Source organism: Oncorhynchus keta, chromosome 34, assembly GCF_023373465.1.
Source record: "Oncorhynchus keta strain PuntledgeMale-10-30-2019 chromosome 34, Oket_V2, whole genome shotgun sequence".
NCBI lineage: Eukaryota > Metazoa > Chordata > Actinopteri > Salmoniformes > Salmonidae > Oncorhynchus > Oncorhynchus keta.
Window position 1 is genome coordinate 40,023,504 of NC_068454.1, and position 18,842 is coordinate 40,042,345.

The 18,842-nt window shown below is 43.7% G+C and overlaps 1 protein-coding gene across 7 annotated transcripts in view; it reads right to left on the bottom strand.

The window, feature by feature from the left end:
* Positions 1–18,842, bottom strand: part of LOC118367122 (plakophilin-4) — a 147,870-nt gene that overhangs the window by 115,668 nt on the left and 13,360 nt on the right. For all 7 annotated transcript variants that reach the window (XM_052493863.1, XM_052493861.1, XM_052493865.1 and 4 more), the window contains exon 2: positions 2,909–3,048. In XM_052493863.1, coding sequence (XP_052349823.1) covers positions 2,909–3,043 — 135 coding nt within the window. In that variant the 5' untranslated portion in view covers positions 3,044–3,048. The remainder of the gene's footprint in view (positions 1–2,908; positions 3,049–18,842) is intronic.

The window sequence follows — 18,842 nt, forward strand, 5'->3', positions numbered from 1 at the left end:
AGAGGCACTAGCGACATAGTCAGGCGCACCGCCGAACGTGCCTTCCTCTCTCTGCCCTCCGTCAACAGGCAGCCGCTATCCTGCATGGAGCCGAGGAGCGAGCATGACTAAGATGTGTGCGAGCAGACACATTTTGGCGGCCTCCTTGGCTAGTGTTCACCCCTCCCCTGGGAGACCCCACAGGAAGCATGCAGTGGCACAGCGTGATCAATGGAGAGCTCGTTAGTGGCCTTCCCCTCAAAGTCAATATTACGGGACGGGAGGGAGAGGGGTCATTAGAATGCATGCTCAGCTCAACTGTCTCCTCGTCTCCTGTGAATGGCACCACACCACTCAGTATTCAGTGAGGGACACTCTACTGGGGCACGGTCTGCATCCCAAATGGCACCTCATTCCCCATGTAGTGCACTACATTTGACCAGGACCCATAGACCAGGACTAATGGAAGACTAGCAGCTAGGCCGGGCCCCAACAGGATCTAGTTAGAAGAGGGGACTTCCCTACGTCCCTTTGTCCCTCCCCCCTTCCAAATCAGACAGTCATTTCCCCAGCAGCTTCGAATAGGCCCAGTTGTAAACGGCTAGGCTACATTACAGCTTGAAGAATTCCTCTCTGGTTGTTGACTTGGTTACACCCTGTGTCTCCAAGGCCAGGCCAGGATGCGGTGATTAAATCATAAACTAGGCTGCTCCGGAGGAGTCTGGATGAAAGCAGACAGCAACTTCCTCTTCTTTTCCTGCTTTTCATTATTGCAGGGGATTATTCTAGCCTTCAACCATGTACAACACCCCCTAGTAGAGGGCTACGCGGAGTCAGCCAACGTTCCCCATACACATCACGAGTAGGAGTACCATTCTCTTCGCACTCACACATTTTCCATTTACTAACTTAAAAATGGTAGCCTAAGCTTTCGCTTTGAGAAAAAGGCCCACATTCCCCTGTCCGGGTTCACTGTGTCTAACTAAAAACACAGAGTGAGCGCAGATGAATGCAGAGTTTCATCGCATATAATGACTGTGTTATTGTCTTAAGCCCACAATGCCACGCTCCTGGTGCTTATTACATATTCACAGGGATAACATGAGCAATAATGTGGCAGAGAAGGCATTCAAAGACTTGGGCTCTCTCATTATTGCTGAATTCACAGAAAAGGGGAATTTGACTGGCTGAGTAACATTCTTTGGCTTCCCACCAGTCTCCAGTTCCACTCCACTCTAGATGGAACCCCTTCAGCTAAATACATTCTTTGCACAATGATAAATATGAGAGAGAAAGAGAGCGTGTAAAGTTAATTTGAAAAACTTGTAAGGAGAGAAAAACCCTCAAGTCTGAGTGAGAGGAGTGTGAAAGAGCGGAGTAAAAAGAGTAGGCTGTGATAAGCTGATTTGGTGGCTGTGATAAGCTGATTTGGTGGCTGTGATAAGCTGATTTGGTGGCTGTGATAAGCTGATTTGGTGGCTGTGATAAGCTGATTTGGTGGCTGTGATAAGCTGATTTGGTGGCTGTGATAAGATGAAACGGTGGCTGTAATAAGATGAAACGGTGGCTGTAATAAGATGAAACGGTGGCTGTAATAAGATGAAACGGTGGCTGTAATAAGATGAAACGGTGGCTGTAATAAGATGAAACGGTGGCTGTAATAAGATGAAACGGTGGCTGTAATAAGATGAAACGGTGGCTGTAATACGCTGAAACGGTGGCTGTGATAAGTGGTTATGAAGGTGTCACACCGATGGCGAGTCAGAGCACTAAAGAGGGAGCAGCAAAGCCGGGCAGTGTCCCAAATAGTCAAAAGTCGTGCCACACTTAAGAAATAGGATGCCATTTGAGAGGCAACCCCAGTAATAACTAGCACTTCCAGTCTGACGGCCCAAAAACCCTCATATGAACACCAAGCACTCTCTGGTTCATTAGCAGTCAGGAGCAGAGGAGGCACCACTGCAAATTAACAGCGAACGCAACCAAAGAAATCTTGACCAGCCTGTCCTTGTTTGGGAATTGGGCAGAGTGGGGTGAAGAAGTACGGGGAGAAGTTTTAGTGTATGGACCAGGTAAATAACTACCATCCCAGCAACGACAGTGACATCCATGAGGCACCTAGCTTCCTCCCAACTTCCCTTCACCACTAGTCTCTCCAACTACCTTTAAAAACTCTGTCAGGACAGATCAACTTACTCTCCCCAATCCCAAACAAGAATGACTTTAAAAAGGCATGTCTCACCCCTCTCTTTCTCTCTCCCGACTTACTGCCTGCCTGTCCTGACTGACGCCAAGGAGGAGCGGCAGAACAGGGGAAGGAAGTGACATCGACAGGTGCTCTCCAATGGAACCCGCCTTTCTGTTGACTTGGGTAAACAACGGGAGTGTGGAGAGCTGCCATGGACGGAGCGAGAGACGGAGCGAGGGGTGTGAGTCAGAGCGTGTCCCTTATACAGATGGCTCATCGCTCGGTTCGCACTACATGGATCTCTCGATTGTGAACGCACTGCACGGGCCGGGCACAACTTAGTCACCATTTCCAGCCTACCGTCAAAAAGTCAGAGCATTCTTAGCCATTTCTCTCTGTGTCCCCAAAAAGTCAATACAGCCTCTCGTCGCAAAGTAAGTCAGGTGAAAAAATGTCAAATGTAAAAACCACAACCTCTTGAGAAGGCATTTTCTACAGTAAATCGGGGGGCAGCCCTTCAGTAGCTTAATGAGATAGTAACAGTGTGGTTGTGTAAGAGCGCAGAGATAAAGTACAGCATGTCCATATTCTCAAGCCACGACACAATGAGAGCTGTGAAACAGAGGGTTGTGTACCTGCTCGTTGGCAGGGAATGATACGGGTGTGACAAAAAAAAAAAGACAAAAAAAAGGTCATTGGGCAGTGAAACAGTACGACAGGGTGCTATGGAGCTTCCAGTACCTGCTCTTTGACGGAGGCCAGGATGGTGTTGGCGGTGCTGTCGGCCTCCATGTTCCGGTCGGGGAGTTGGGCTCCCTCTCTGACAGTCAGCAGAAGCCCCTCCTCCGTCGCTGGGCTCTGCTCAGGAGCTGGCATTCCTCCTGCAGACAGACAGACAGAGACACTTTGGTCACCCAATACACTCCTCTGATACATACATGTGTGTTAAGTTTGTGTACACATTACCCAACCAATGGCATCCCCACACCATCGGCACAGTAAACAGACGCAATAATACACACAAGCTTGTACAGATCCCACAATATATTCTCTCTCTCTCTCCCCCTCTCTCTCTCTCTCTCCCTCTCAAAAACAGCAGACTAATACACACCTACCCATGCCAGCTGGAGCAATCCACAGACAGTCAGCGACACTGAGTCAATTCCATATGGCCCTGAGGCAATAAACAACTTCAGTGACGACTGTATACAGACTCGTAAAAAAAAAAACACAAACTCCAAAAACACACGAAATCTTCAAGTCCAAAAAAAGGAAACTTGACTTTCACCCAATTCCAAGAAAACACACAGATCCGACCGCGTACCTCGGGAACAGAGTAAAATGCACATCAGCAGGCGTACGGAGGAGATACTTTGTGCTTCTTCCCTTGCTCCTGGGCGTCAGGAGTGACCGTGTAAAAGTAGTTATGGCCCGATGACAGGCCAAGCGCCAGAGGACTGCATGGGGAGGCAGTTTCTGATCCATTTTTACGTGAGGGCTCACAGGGCTGCCACATTGATGTCAGGCTGAAATAAGACAACAGGGGGGTGCCATTGGGGTAACAGGGATGTCACAAGGACTTTTACTGCTTCTTCAATCCTCCACTGCTGCTGTCATCTGGTCTGAATGCTACAGTCGATCCAGTCCCTCGACAGAACAGGAGCGTATTGGAGGTATGGAACCCAAATTACACCCTATTCCCTATATAGTGCAATGCATAGTAAAGTGCCCTATGCTGAAGTCCTCCACGGGCTCTGATCAAAAGTAGTATACTAAATAGGGAATAGGGTGTCATTTCGGATGCTGATAGCGTCTGAGGTAATGGTTGGTCTATTACTTAATTATTTCTTTGGATTGTGTGCGAATTGTTTTTCGTTTTTATTGCTCGGTATTACGACACTGTTGGAGCTAGACACACAAGCCCTTCACTGCACCTGCGATAAGATCTGTAAATCCGCGTATGCAACCAATAAAACTTTGATTTGATTGTGAGTCCGTCTTCAAATCTCCTCTGCGCAAAATCGCAGTCTGGATATTGGCTACTGGGGAGAGTCATTTAACCATGTCCTTATTTACACCGCCAAGAGCTCCAACCCTCCCAGCATAACTCAATAAGACCTCCATGGAACTGGCTCTTTTTATATGCCTTATTCATTATGGCAGTCAGCTGGTGATTGGTGGATTCGTTCTGCTGGCATATTATGCCAACAATGCCATGCATTATTGAGGCTATGGAGTACAGTACAGCACTGGATGTGCATACACACCACAACCCCTGTAAAGGAATCACTTAACGCAGGCTGCCAGCCAAGCCAACAGAACACACACCATTGGGCTGTTTACAGTAGACATAGGCTCTGATGGGAAAGTCCTGTCCGGGGAAAACTAGCCAGTCTGGGAGGTCCCCGAGATAGTCGGACGATATCTGAACCCGCGGTGTTCTGGGTATTTCAAGGTCGTAGCAGATCGGATCACATGTGCGTTATTGGGTGGCAGACTGTGGATATTATGAGTATTGCAAGCATGCTGGTAGCTTTACACCTCACAATGCATACATATACTTTGTAATGTAGCAGGGAGGAACAAAAATGGGTTTTCCTAGTTGTTATTACAGTGTTACTATTTGGCCTCAAGGAGTCTCTTGCCTTTAGTTCCCATAACATTGAGCAGAGACAGGAATCTAGAGCATCACAGTTCCAAACTGAGTGTGTTCTTCCTTGCCAAGTCAAGATGGTTACAAAAAACAAGCGAAAAAACAAAAAAGTAGTTTCTGTTGATACCCTTTATATACACAGTACCCCGAAACGATTCAAAAGAACGCCGTTCAGCAGGCATATCCCAGTCATTGAGAAAAACAAGTCTGCTTTTGTCACAAAGTATGGAATGGCCTCTTCATGAAACCCCCTGGATAGTATGACATTATAGTATTACATTTTTTTTTTACAGACAACATGTAACATAACTCTTCTACACACAGATATTCAGACTGATACACGCAGGAAGACAGAAATGATGCAACAAGATACGTCATGACAGATTTTTCTGCAGAAGGAAATGTAAGTTGGAAAACTGCCCACTAACCAGAGTGAAGAAAACACACACTCAGAAAACCAGTACACTTCCACAAATCGAATCTACGACCGCCTAAAGAAAAAAAAAGGAAAATTGTGATTTGTATATTAGCTTACTGAAATCCCCCCATCCTACCTGGGACAGGACGACTTAACCCCTCTCAGCTCAGGGTTCTCCATAACTAAGATCAGTCGCCAGAGTGTGTTAGACATACCACAACTCTGCAGCACACTATTACTACTACCACCACCACCACCTGGATGTTAGAGCAGCGCTGCTGCCCCGGCAAGTTCTTCAGGATCACCTCCGTTGTTTTCCTTCAAAACGAGAGGCGGGGTGAAAAAAAGGAAAATATGAACTGGAGGCTTGTGAAAAGCTCCCATGCATCAGGTCTCTGCAGGGTTGTTTGGCATCTGGTAGTTTCAAAGTAAAGCTAGAGGCTGCCTGCCAAGTAACCAAGATGCAAAGGGAGTCAAAGGCAATCAGCGCTGCTTTAAAAGACCGTAATTAGGATAATGCCTCCAGGACACTACCAGGACTTCACAGGATCCAGGTTAAGTCACTCAGAACAAAAAGATGGGCCCGTGTCATTATGAACCTGGTCATTTCCTCTGGTTATGCCCAAGACAAACACGGTCAATAAGACAGAGACTACTAGAACTTTCAATGGGACTTCGGTGTCAATATTTAGGGAGGATTATTGCACCTTGTGTGAGTGAAAACACACCATCACAACATTAAATCTGTCTGGAGTAAGGAGCTTTCCCTAGATGACATCCACCCCCATTGCACAAGCAGAAAATACAGGCACACACACAGAGACAACTAACCCATAGTCAGGTTATCCATTTCTTCTGGCCATAACACTGGGCTAATCTGACCTCTCCCTGCCATCTACTGGGCACAGGATATAAACTAGAGCTGGAAGTACACGCAAGGGTCAAGGAATCAGCAAAACAATGAGCATCTGTAAAACGTTATTAACAAGCTACCAACTGGCTGCTCGGCTAAGCAGCCTTGACAAGACAAATCCAAATCCTATTTCCAAATCATTAAAATCCACGGCATCTCCAGCTCTGCCAAGAAACCGCTTCGCATATGACCCCACCCGGACTCCCGCCAACGCCAACCAGGTCACATGGTCTAGTAGTCCATATTCCAGTTACTCTTCCAAGCAATCGAGCAGCAGAATTGTGTCCGTGTACCGCAGCAGGGAACGGTCAATGTGGTGGGAAGGGGTTCAAATGAAAAAAAAGGTTGAAAAGTAGTCTAGCAGATCAGTGGAGAAGATGTAAATGGTCTAGACTAGGGTTTAATATTTTCCCAGGATTTTACAAAATGTTCCATACCATGAATAAAATCCCTTTTCTGCCGGGTAACCCGGTATTTCCTGCCCAAACCGGAAGTATCATTCAAAAGCATATACAGCGCAACTGGAAAGTTGGGACCCCTTGAATTTTTCCACAGTTACGATACAGCCTTATTCTAAAATTATTCTAGAATTTGGCAAATTTATTAAAACTAAAAAACAGAAATATGTTGTTGACATAAGTATTCAGACCCTTGGCTATGAGACTCGAAATTCAGCTCCGGTGCATCGTGTTTCCCTTGATCATCCTTGGAGACCACCTGTGGTTAATTATGTTGACTGGACATGATTCGGAAAGGCACACCTGTCTATATAAAAGGTTCCACAGTTGACAGTGCATGTCTGAGCAAATACCAAGCCAAGGAAATTGTCAGTAGAGCTCCAAGACAGGATTGTGTTGAGGCATAGATCTGGGAAATGGTACCAAAAACTGTCTGCGGCATTGAAGGTCAGTGGCCTCCAACATTCTTCAATGGGAGAAGTTTGGAACCACCAAGACTCTTCCTCTAGAGCTAGCCGCCCGGACAAATTGAGCAATCAGAGGAGAATGACCTTGGTCAGGGAGGTGACCAAGAACCCGACGGTCTCACTGACAAAGCTCCTCTGTGGAGATGGGAGAACCTTCCAGAAGGACAACCATCTCTACAGCACTCCACCAATCAGGCCTTACTGGTAGAGTGGCTAGACAGAAGCCACTCATCAGTAAAAGGCACATGACAACCCTTTTGGAGTTTGTCAAAAGGCAAATGAAGGACTTTCAGACCACGAGGAACGAGATTCTCTGGTCTGATGAAACTAAGTTTGAACTCTGCCCTGAATTCCAATTGACATGCCTGGAGGAATCCTGGCACCATCTCTACGGTGAAGCACAGTGGTGGCAGCATCATGCTGTGGGGAAGCACAGTGGTGGCAGCATCATTCTGTGGGCAAGTTTTTCAGTGGCAGCTACTGGGAGACTAGTCAGGATCGAGGGAAAGATGAACAGAGCAATGTACAGAGAGATCCTTGATGAAAACCTGCTCCAGAGCGCTCAGGACCTCAGACTGGGGCAAAGATTCACCTTCCAACAGGACAATGACCCTATGTACACAGCCAAGACAACACAGGAGTGGCTTCGGGACAAATCTCTGCATGTCATAGAGTGGCCCAGCTAGAGCCCAGACTTGAACCCAATTGAACATCTCTGGATAGAACTGAAAATAGCTGTGTGGCACTCCCCATCCAACCTGACAGAGCTTGAGAGGATCTGCAGAGAAGAATGGGAGAAACTCCACAAATACAGGTGTGCTAAGCTTGTAGCATCATACTAAAGAAGACAAGGCTGTAATCGCTGCCAAAGGTGCTTCAACAAAGTACTGAGTAAAGGGACTGAATACTTATGTAAATGTGCAATACATTTTTTTTATATTTTAAAGTGAGACATTTGCAAACATGTTTTTGCTATGTCATTATGTGGTATTGTGTGTAGATTGGGGGGGTGATTTAATACATTTTAGAAAAAGGCTGTAACATAACAAAATGTGGTATAATTAAGGGGTCTGAATACTTTCCAGATGTACTGTAAATACAGTGCCTTGCAAAAGTATTCATCCACTTGGCATTTTTCCTATGTTGTGGCACTACAATCTGTAATTTAAATGGATTCATAATCAGATTTCATGTAATGGACATACACAAAATAGTCCAAATTGGTGAAGTAATTTTTTTTTACAAAAATAAAATAAATAAATGGCAAAGTGGTGCATGCATATGTATTTACCCCCTTTGCTATGAAGCCCCTAAATAATATCTGGTGCAACTAATTACCTTCAGAAGTCACATAATTAGTTAACTAAAGTCCATCTGTGTGTAATCTAAGTGTCTCATGATCTCTAGATAGATAACACACACACACACACACACACACCTGTTCTGAAAGTCCCCAGAGTCTGCAACACCACTAAGCAAGGTGCAAGCAAGCAGCATTATGAAGACCAAGGAGCTCTCAAAACAGGTCAGGGACAAAGTTGTGGAGAAGTACAGATCAAAGTTGGGTTATTTAAAAAAATATCAGAAACTTTGAACATTCCACGGAGCACCATTAAATCCATTATTTAATTTTTTTTACGAATATGGCACCACAACAAACCTGCCAAGAGAGGGCCGCCCACCAAAACTTATGGACATGGCAAAGAGGGCATTAATCAGAAAGGCATCAAAGAGACCGAAGAACCCTGAAGGAGCTGCAAAGCACCACAGCGGAGATTTGAGTATCTGTCCATAGGACCACTTTAAGCTGTACACTTCACAGAGCTGGACTTTACAGAAGTGTGGCCAGAAAAAAAGCCATTGCTTTAAAAAAAAATAAGCAAAACATGTTTGGTGTTCACCAAAAGACATGTGGGAGACTCCCCAAACATATGGAAGAAGGTATTCTGGTCAGATTAGACTAAAATATATATGTTTGGCCATCAAGGAAAATGCTAGGTCTGGGGCAAACCCAACACCTCTCATCACCCCGAGAATACCATCTCCACAGTGAAGCATAGTGGTTGCAACATCATGGGTGGAGATGTTTTTCCATAGGCAGGGACTGGGAAACTGGTCAGAATTGAAAGAATGATGGATGGCGCTAAATACAGGGAAATCCTTGAGGGAAACCTGTTTGACTGTTAGACTGGGACGGAGGTTCATCTTGCAGCAGGACAACGACCCTAAGTATACTGCTAAAGCAACACTCGAGTGGTTTACGGAGAAACATTTAAATATCTTGGTATGGCCTAGTCAAAGCCCAGAACTCAATCCAATTGAGAATCTGTGGTATGACTTAAAGTTTGCTGTACACCAGCAGAACCCATCCAACTTGGAGCTGTAGCAGTTTTGCCTTGAAGAATGGGCAAAAATCCCAGTGGCTAGATGTGCCAAGCTTATAGAGACATACCCCAAGATACTTGCAGCTTTAATTGCTGCAAATGGTGGCTCTACAAAGTATTTACTTTGGGGGGGCTGAATAGTTATGCACGTTCAAGTTCTGTTTTTTTTTGTCTAATCTCTTGTTTGTTTCACCCCTAAAAAATGTTTGCGTATTCAAAGTGATAGGCATGTTGTGTAAATCAAAGGATACAACAAACCCCCCACACCCAAAAACATCTATTTTAATTCTAGGTTGTAAGGCAACAAAATAGGAAAAATGCCAAGGGGGTGAATACTCTCGCAAGCCACTGTAGGCCTGTGTGGATTTGATTAGAACATTCAAGGCTGATGCAACCTGAGCCCGATTAATTACATTTAAATGAGCCCTATCCAATACATAGGCTATATAGGCAACTGCACAACAGAAAAAACTGAAAAAGTACATAAGATGTAGCTATGCTCTCTTGGGTTAAGTTATGGGGGGGAGAAAAAAAAAGTGTGTGAACTATTACTGTACTATATTGGATTATACAGACTGGAATTACGAGCCTCGTTCATAAAACAAGGAGAGAACATGCGATTCTGGTGCAGCGCATGCAGCCTAAAGTTACAAGTATAGGCTAGTGAATTTGGTTTACATTTATCAGAATATTTCCCCTAATGTTATTAGCTTAACTCCTCTTTCTCTAGTGTTACTTCAGTCCTTCCTCGCTTTCAACAGTTAAATGAAGTAAAATGTCATTGTCCTTGTCTTCATCATTTTAATGACATGCTTGAATAATATAGGACTATAATGCGATGCAGAAGGCTTTCACTTCTTCTCATGAGGTTTGAATGGTTATGGGTCTGAATAAGGAACTGCTATAGGCTTCTTTCAAACCACCCGCGAGCTCATTTGGCTGCTGTATTTAACATTCATCAAACAAGAGCTTGGGTCCCTCTTCGAATAGTCTATTGGTATAAGAAATATTTCAACCATTATGTCCAGCAAGCTATTCTAGATTTTCCTGCATGGGAGTAGAAGAGCAAAGGAGCATTTTTTTATTTTATTTTTTTTATTTTTTAGGAGAGGCCATCGAAACACAGGTGTGTGCTCGTATAAGCGCAAGAGAGAGAAGCTATAAGTTAAAAGCTTATTAGGCATAACCCATCATTAATTAGCTAAATATAAAGGCTAATACTGCATTGAAAGTATTACCTGAAAGAGTTAGGCTAGGACACACACACACAAATCAATATTGAAGAAGATCATCTATTTTGGATGCAATTTGAATGGAATTGATGGAGAGAAAGGCTGCGAGACTGTTAGCTCGGGCACGTATTTAAAGCAATGATGTAGGAGTGTTTTAAATCTCTGCAGCTGCAATAGATAACTTTACAATTTGAAAAAATGTGACCCCGAAAGCCAGATGGAAATGTGTCAATTAAACGTGCATCCGTTCCTTATATCACATTAGCATAGGCTATGCTGCAGCAAATTACAGTACACTTTCCCCAAAATAACATTTAATTTAAAAAGTTACCATGAGATGAAAGGCCTACATACTGAGATGGGCTGTCGGTCCCCACCTTAAGCGTTGAGGATTCATCAATGCAGTGACCAGAACGAAAGCCGTAGAGAATCCAGATTTACATATCGCGTTTAATTTAACCGTTCCGTTTCCCTGTCATGCTATTCATATAAATAATTGGGAGGTTTCAAATTCTTAGTAGTGGCCAAAGTTCCGGAACATGTCTTTAAAAAAGGCACAATGGGGCGGGTGGAAGGTCGGGTGGGTGGGGCGGGTGGCGCAGTGGTTAAGGGCACTGTACTGCAGCACCAGCTGTGCCACCAGAGACTCTGGGTTCGCACCCAAGCTCTGTCGTAACCGGCCGCGACCGGAAGGTCCGTGGGGCGACGCACAATTGGCCTAGCGTCGTCCGGGTTAGGGAGGGTTTGGCCAGTAGGGATATCCTTGTCTCATCGCGCACCAGCGACTCCTGTGGCGGGCCGGGCGCTGTGCGCGGTAACCAAGGTTGCCAGGTGCACGGTGTTTCCTCTGACACATTGGTGCGGCTGGCTTCCGGGTTGGATGCACGCTGTGTTAAGGAGCAGTGCGGCTTGGTTGGGTTGTGTATCGGAGGACGCATGACTTTAAACCTTCGTCTCTCCCGAGCCCGTACGGGAGTTGTAGCGATGAGACAATATAGTAGGTACTAAAACAATAGGATACCACGAAATTGGGGAGAAAAAAGGGGTAAAATTCAACAGAGAAAAAAAAAGAAAAAAAAGGCACAATGAAGTCATTTTTATATCAATATCAAATCATTTCTGGGTAACAATTACAACTTTACTGAAATACATTTCCATTTTTTTTTTAATTTACAAACTGCTATTTAGCAATAAACTATTTCTCGAGCAAGACTTTTGCTAGGACTGTTTTAAACTGTTAGTTCTCTCAGCTGTTGTACAATATGATATAAAACACAGGAAAATCAAGTTGGACTGCACCTTCAAAAGAAGTCCACAGTAGAGACTAATTACTTCATCACTTTCCAGTTTCTCATGACAACTGACCTGTGGCCCCTGCCATGCATGGCATCTTCCCCAGGGAGCAGAGAAAAGAAAATCAAACAGATTGTCAGACAGACACATTCCTTCATCTCCCATTTCCCCATCTACAAAGAGTAGATAACCCTTCTGGTCATGAGACTGAACGCAAGGTGGCTTAGGGTAATAATACCCATTATAGCATCAGTCAACACGAGGGAAGAGAAGAACTGTGGAGAAGAAGGTTTCATAAGGCTGATTGACACCCAAATTAACCAAGTCACAAGTGTTGAACAAAAAATAAAACGTGGAAGGGAAAACCAGAGCTCAGATATAATTATACATTAGCCTGAACTTCAGAGGCAGGCAGTCTCAGCAGAGTAGCAGTTCAGATGCCGATTGCTCGGTCTTCAAACATAAGGCCTGGGAAATCGAACTTCTCAAATAGAGATGTGAGCGGACTCGAGCTAGCTACTCACAGAATTTGGAATGAAAGCCTACCACAATGTGGTGCTCCCCTTACTTTGACTACGAAATTAGGTACGGGATTTTTACTTTTACCACATTTTAGATACACACAATTATTAAATTAAATGTATGCTGTATTTGATCATTGGACCAGAAACCCTCGTACAGGTCTACCTACGCCACATGGCAAAAACTAAAGCTGATCGTACAATATGCAGAAGGCCTAATAAAATGGGTTATACTGGTCCAAGTATAACATTCCATTAAAACTCTTGGCCCCCCCAATCATTGGTTCCTCTGGACTTCTTAAGCCGGCATGAGGGCAGAAAACAAAGGGCATAATTAACGCCACTAGAATACTACTGATCGATGCCTTGGCCGTGTGCAATAAAGAGCTCGTCGGGAACCAGACTTCCATTACAGAGCACAAAGTAGCCATGGCAATGTCCCCAAACACCTACAATGCTTAATTGCCTCGTTCAAATAGCATATTGACTTTGCTAAATAAAAAGTGATATGCGGTCTCTGGCTGCCTTTTCAGACTTCACCAAGTGTGGTCGATACATTATTTCAGCGCTGATAAAAACAAAACCCCCCCCAAAAATAACAGACATGAAATTGTAATTCTACGTCGGGCAAAAAAAAACATCAAGACTTCAGCAAGAACGCAACATATTTCTTACCAAGTAGTTGTCAGCAACATATTTTGAAAGTCCCAGCCCAAACTATTAGAGACAAAGCAGATATACTTAGACTGCTGACTATAATCAAAAATAACTACAGTCGCTGATGTAATTTAGTTTTAAAGCATGTGTTATACACAAGTTAAAGGGAGCCTCACATACTTCACTGTTGTGTGACAATTGTGTGACAATTTCATGTCACACAATTTTCTTCTCCAAGTACAATGACATGAATTCTACTGAGATTAACCTCACTTCAAAGATTCGAGAGGGCAAAAAAGAGGCATTGTATGTACACACACACACACACCTCCGTTTGCCCATCTCTTGAAATATATACATATACAGTTGAAGTTGGAAGTTTACATACGAGTTTTAATGACTCCAACCTAAGTGTTTTTCAACCATTCCACACATTTCTTGTTAACAAACTGAAGTTTTGGCAAGTTGGTTAGGACGTCTACTTTGTGCATGACAAGCCATTTATCCAACAATTGTTTACAGACAGATTATATCACTGTATCACAATTCCAGTGGGTCAGACATTTACATACAATAAGTTGACTGCGCCTTTTAACAGCTTGGAAAATGAAGTCATGTCTTTAGATGCTTCTGATAGGCCAATTGACATAATTTCAGTCAATTGGAGGTATACATGTGGATATATTTCAAGGCATACCTTCAAACTCACAGCTTCTTTGCTTGACATCAATGGAAAATCAAAAGAAAAATCAGCCAAGAGCTCAAAAATAATTGTACACCTCCACAAGTCTGGTTCATCCTTGGGAGCAATTTCCAAACGCCTGAAGGTACCACATTCATCTGTAAAAAAAATATTACGCAAGTATAAACACCATGGCACCACGCAGCCATCATACCGCTCAGGAAGGAGACACGTTCTGTCTCCTAGAGATGAACGTACTTTGGTGCGAAAAGTGCAAATCAATCCCAGAACAGCAGCAAAGGACCTTGTGAAGATGCTGGAGGAAACAGGTACAAAAGGTATCTACATCCACAGTAAAACAAGTCCTATAATTGACATAGCCTGAAAGGCCACTCAGCAAGGAAGAAACCACTGCTCCAAAACCACCATTAAAAAAGCCAGACTACGGATTGCAACTGGGGACGAAGATTGTACTTTTGGAGAAATGTCCAAAATGAAACAGAAATATAAATATTTGATCATAATGACCATCGTTATGTTTGGAGGAAAAAGGGAGAGGCTTCCAAGCCAAAGAACACCATCCCAACCGTGAAGCACAGGGTGGCAGCATCATGTTGTGGGGGTGCTTTGCTGCAGGAGGGACTGGTGCACTTCACAAAATAGATGGCATCATGAGAATGGAAAATTATGTGGATATATTGAAGCAACATCTGAAGACATCAGTCAGGAAGTTAAAGCTTGGTCGCAAATGGGTCTTCCAAATGGACAATGACCCCAAGCATACTTCCAAAGTTATGACAAAATGGCTTAAGGACAACAAATTCAAGGTATTGGAGTGGCCATTCAAAGCCCTGACCTCAATCCCATAAAAAAATGTGTGGGCAGAAGTGAAAAAACATGTGTGAGCAAGGAGGCCCACAAACCTGACGGCGTTACACCAGCTCTGTCAGGAGGAATGGGCCAAAATTCCCCCAACGTATTGTAGGAAGCTTGTGGAAGGCTACCCAAAACGTTTGAACCAAGTTAAACAATTTAAAGGCAATGCTACCAAATACTAATTGAGTGGATGTAAACTTCTGACCCACTGGGAATGTGATGAAAGAAATAAAAGCTGAAATAAAATCACTACTATTATTCTGACATTTCACATTCTGAAAATAAAGCGGTGATCCTAAAACAGGGAATATTTACTAGGATTAAATGTCAGGAATTGTGAAAAACTGATTTTAAATGTATTTGGCTGTGGTGTATGTATGAATTCAACTGTGTGTGTGTGTGTGTGTGTGTGTGTGTGTGTGTGTGTGTGTGTGTCTGTGACTCACACACACACCAAAAGTTTACACCTACTCATTCAAGGGTTTCATTATTTTGACCATGTTCTACATTGTAGAATAATAGTGAAGACATCAAAACTATGAAATAACACGTATGGAATCATGTAGCAACAAAAAATAATAAAGTGTTAAACATAATATATCTTGTATTCTTCAAAGTAGCCATCCTTTGCACACTCTTGGCATTCTCTCAACCAGCTGTGTGAAATCAGGCCTTTATGGTCAAATTGCTGCAAAGAAACCACTACTAAAGGACACCAACATAAAGAAGAGACTTGCTTCGGCCAAGAACCAAGAGCAATGAATATTATACAGTGAAAATCTGTCCTTTGGTCTGATGAGTCCAAATTTGAGATTTTTCCATCCAACCGCTGTGTCTTTGTGAGACTCATAGTAGGTGAACGGATAATCTCTGCATGTGTGGTTCCCACTGTGAAGCATGGAGGTGGTGGTGTGATGGTGCTTTGCTGGAGATACTGATTTATTTAGAATTCGAGCCACACTTAAACCAGCATGTCTACCACAGCATTCTGCAGCAATACGCCATCTCATCCAGTTTGCGCGTAGTAGGACTATCATGTTTTTCAATAGGACAATGACCCAAAACACACCTCCAGACTGTGTACGGGCTATTTGACCAAGGAGAGTGACGGAGTGCTGCATCAGATGATCTGGTCTCCACAATCACCCAACCTCAACCCAGATGGTTTGGGATGAGTTGGACCGAAGAGTGAAGGAAAAGCAGCCAACAAGTGCTCAGCATTACTCCTTAAAGACTGCTGTTAAAAAAATTCCAGGTGAAGCTGGTTGAGAGAATGCAAAGAGTGTGCAAAGCTGTCATCAAGGCAAAGGGTGGCTACTTTGAAGAATCTCAAATATAAAAACACTTTTTTAGTTACTACATGATTCCATGTGTGTTATTTCTCAGTTTTGATCTCATCACTATTATTATACAATGTAGAAAATATTAAAAGAAAAACCCTTGAATGAGAAGGTGTCCAAACGTGTCACTGGTACTGTATACATGATGCCTTCCTTGACAGCAGAACACAAAAGGCTATTAGATCCCTAAACATTTTACTTTCTGAAAGGGCTCAAAAGCTGAAAGTGCTTTACTCTGTAACACACCCCAAAAGTTGGAGGAATGTATCCTAGTCCATGCTGGAGATTAAATATATTTTATAACACACACACACACACACACACACAGTATTACTGTATACACTATATAACCCAGAAGTAGATCGAAAACCTACCTATTCACGTGGTGATATAGTATTAAAAGAGGGTGAATTTTTTTTAAAGGCAGAGGTGAGCTGTGTGGATAGACCGAGACCTCGAGTCAAGTGTCCTCCGACTCAATAGGATGACTGGAGAGGGATTTGAAATGTGGGAGGAATGTTATAGATGTTCTGCCCGCCTCGGATGTCCTTGAATCATATCCTACAAAATGTAGTAACATCTAAATCACTCCAGGCTAATCTGAGCGTGTGTGAACAGGGCATGGCTCAAGGTAAACCAGGAATAAAGGCAAGAAACACAAGTCACACCAGGGCAGTTCATACAACTTATAACCCAGATAGACCTCTTCCAATGAAATGCATTAAACCAAAGTGACTCACCATTGCAAGTGGACAAGAGGGAGATTACTTCATGGGTAATAATTGAAAAATCGGTCTACATTGTGCAACCAGAAGACTATGAGCGGTCACTCTGAGGAACTTCCTCCTGTTCTGTTCATTCACCCTGCTTGCATCCCAAATGGCACCCTATTAAAAGAAAAACCCTTGAATGAGTAGGTGTGTCCAAACGTGTGACTGGTCCTGTATACATGACGTCTTCTTGGACAGCAGAACGCGACAGGCTATTAGATCCCTAAACGTTTTACTTGGCAGCCACAAGCCTCGCTGATCCAAATGTTTAAAATCAGCTGTTCAAAACAGGTCATCAATAACGTGTCGTGACAGCGCGGGGCTGGGGGCATAAATTACGCTCCGATTGAATGTGAATGACGCCCAAAGGATTGGCGACTTAAAAAGGGGGACTGGCGCATCAAATGGAGTCTGCTGCACACCCTCAAGAATCAAGGCCTATACATTGGCTCTGTGGGTTGATGTAATCTCTGAAGTGAAATGTTGGTCACACACGGACAAAACACAGAAGTCAACTTAGGATTCTCCCTGGAAGAGCTGAATACAAGATGAATGCTCCAATTTTCTCCATGAGAGTGAACACGACAGGCTCATTTGCTAAAGCAAATACAGCAGCAAAACAAAGCCAGAACAGAAATAACACTCAAGCCGCCGCAGCGGTTCATAAAGAAGGGAAATTAAATGGTGATCAGAGCCGCGGTGAAAGTTATTCATTCTTTCAGCCGGAAAGTCGGAAATAAATTCAGTTTAATCAATGTTCCATTCTGCCTCACATACATAGGTGGTGATTTATTTCTCCCATTTCAGGTGGTTATCAAATTTTAATGTGAACATTGTGAGTGTGCAGGATTTTATGGAAAGGACCCGTGAGAAATTCCAAGATGATCGAAATGACTGGAATCAAATCGGATGTAAAAGGTGCATTAACATAACAATTGGCCTACTATTGGCAGTGATCTGGCTCCCACAATGCATCCTGCCTGGAGTGAATTACCGAGCGTGCACAGCACATCGGCTACTTCCCCCGTTTTAGACCGATTACAGCAGCTGATGAACTGCCTTCACGGTCCTCTGACAAATGATCAAATCACACCACTGGGAAGAACAGCATTAGCTTATCTGGCTGCCTATTCATCAATAGGGCATCCTTGTAGGCTCATTAAAGCAGATGGGAAGTTAAGGGGGATGACAGCAGCAACAATTAGACACACACACACACACACACCCCTCTGTGGGATATTCCTGTCACCTTACTGTGCGTGTACTCACGCAAGAACACATGCAATTGTAGAATGTTGTGAGTGTATAGTGGGGGAATTAATATGATCACAGTGAAGTATCAACATCACTTCAACCTGGTTTCTCTGCTATGCTGCATCACTGGTATTGACAGGGCCAGCATCCGGCAGCCATCCAGCCGTGGGCAGAGTGCCCAGTAGGGCTGTGTCAGGTTCCCTCTACAACACCATGAGAAAATGACATGTGGTATAAAGGCAAAGCCGTGCCGCCCCCGCCAGCCGTCCCTCACAACTCCCGTCCTCCAGTTTCCTGGTCTATGAGCTCGCCGTCTTGCCGTCATGTTCCCTCCGAGTCAACGTCCACGTAGAAATTTGTCATGAGTCACAGGTTCGTGTCCCAAAATGGCACCCTATTGCCTGGGAACAAAAATATAAAATACGCAACATTCAACCATTTCAAAGATTTTACTGGAGTTACACAGTTCAGAAAAGGAAATTCAGTCATTTGAAATAAATTCGTTAGGCCCTAACCTATGGATTTCAAAATGCCTGGGAATACAGATGTGCATCCGTTGGTCACAGACACCTTTAAAAACAAATGTAGGGGTGTGGATCAGAAAACCCGTCAGTATCAGGTGTGACCACCATTTGCCTCACGGATGTCACACAATTTGAGCGAAAGACGCATACATTTTATTTGACCTGATTACTAGAAGTGGTGTACAATATAGGGAATATGGTATATTAGGACGCAGATTCAGGCTTCCGTTTGA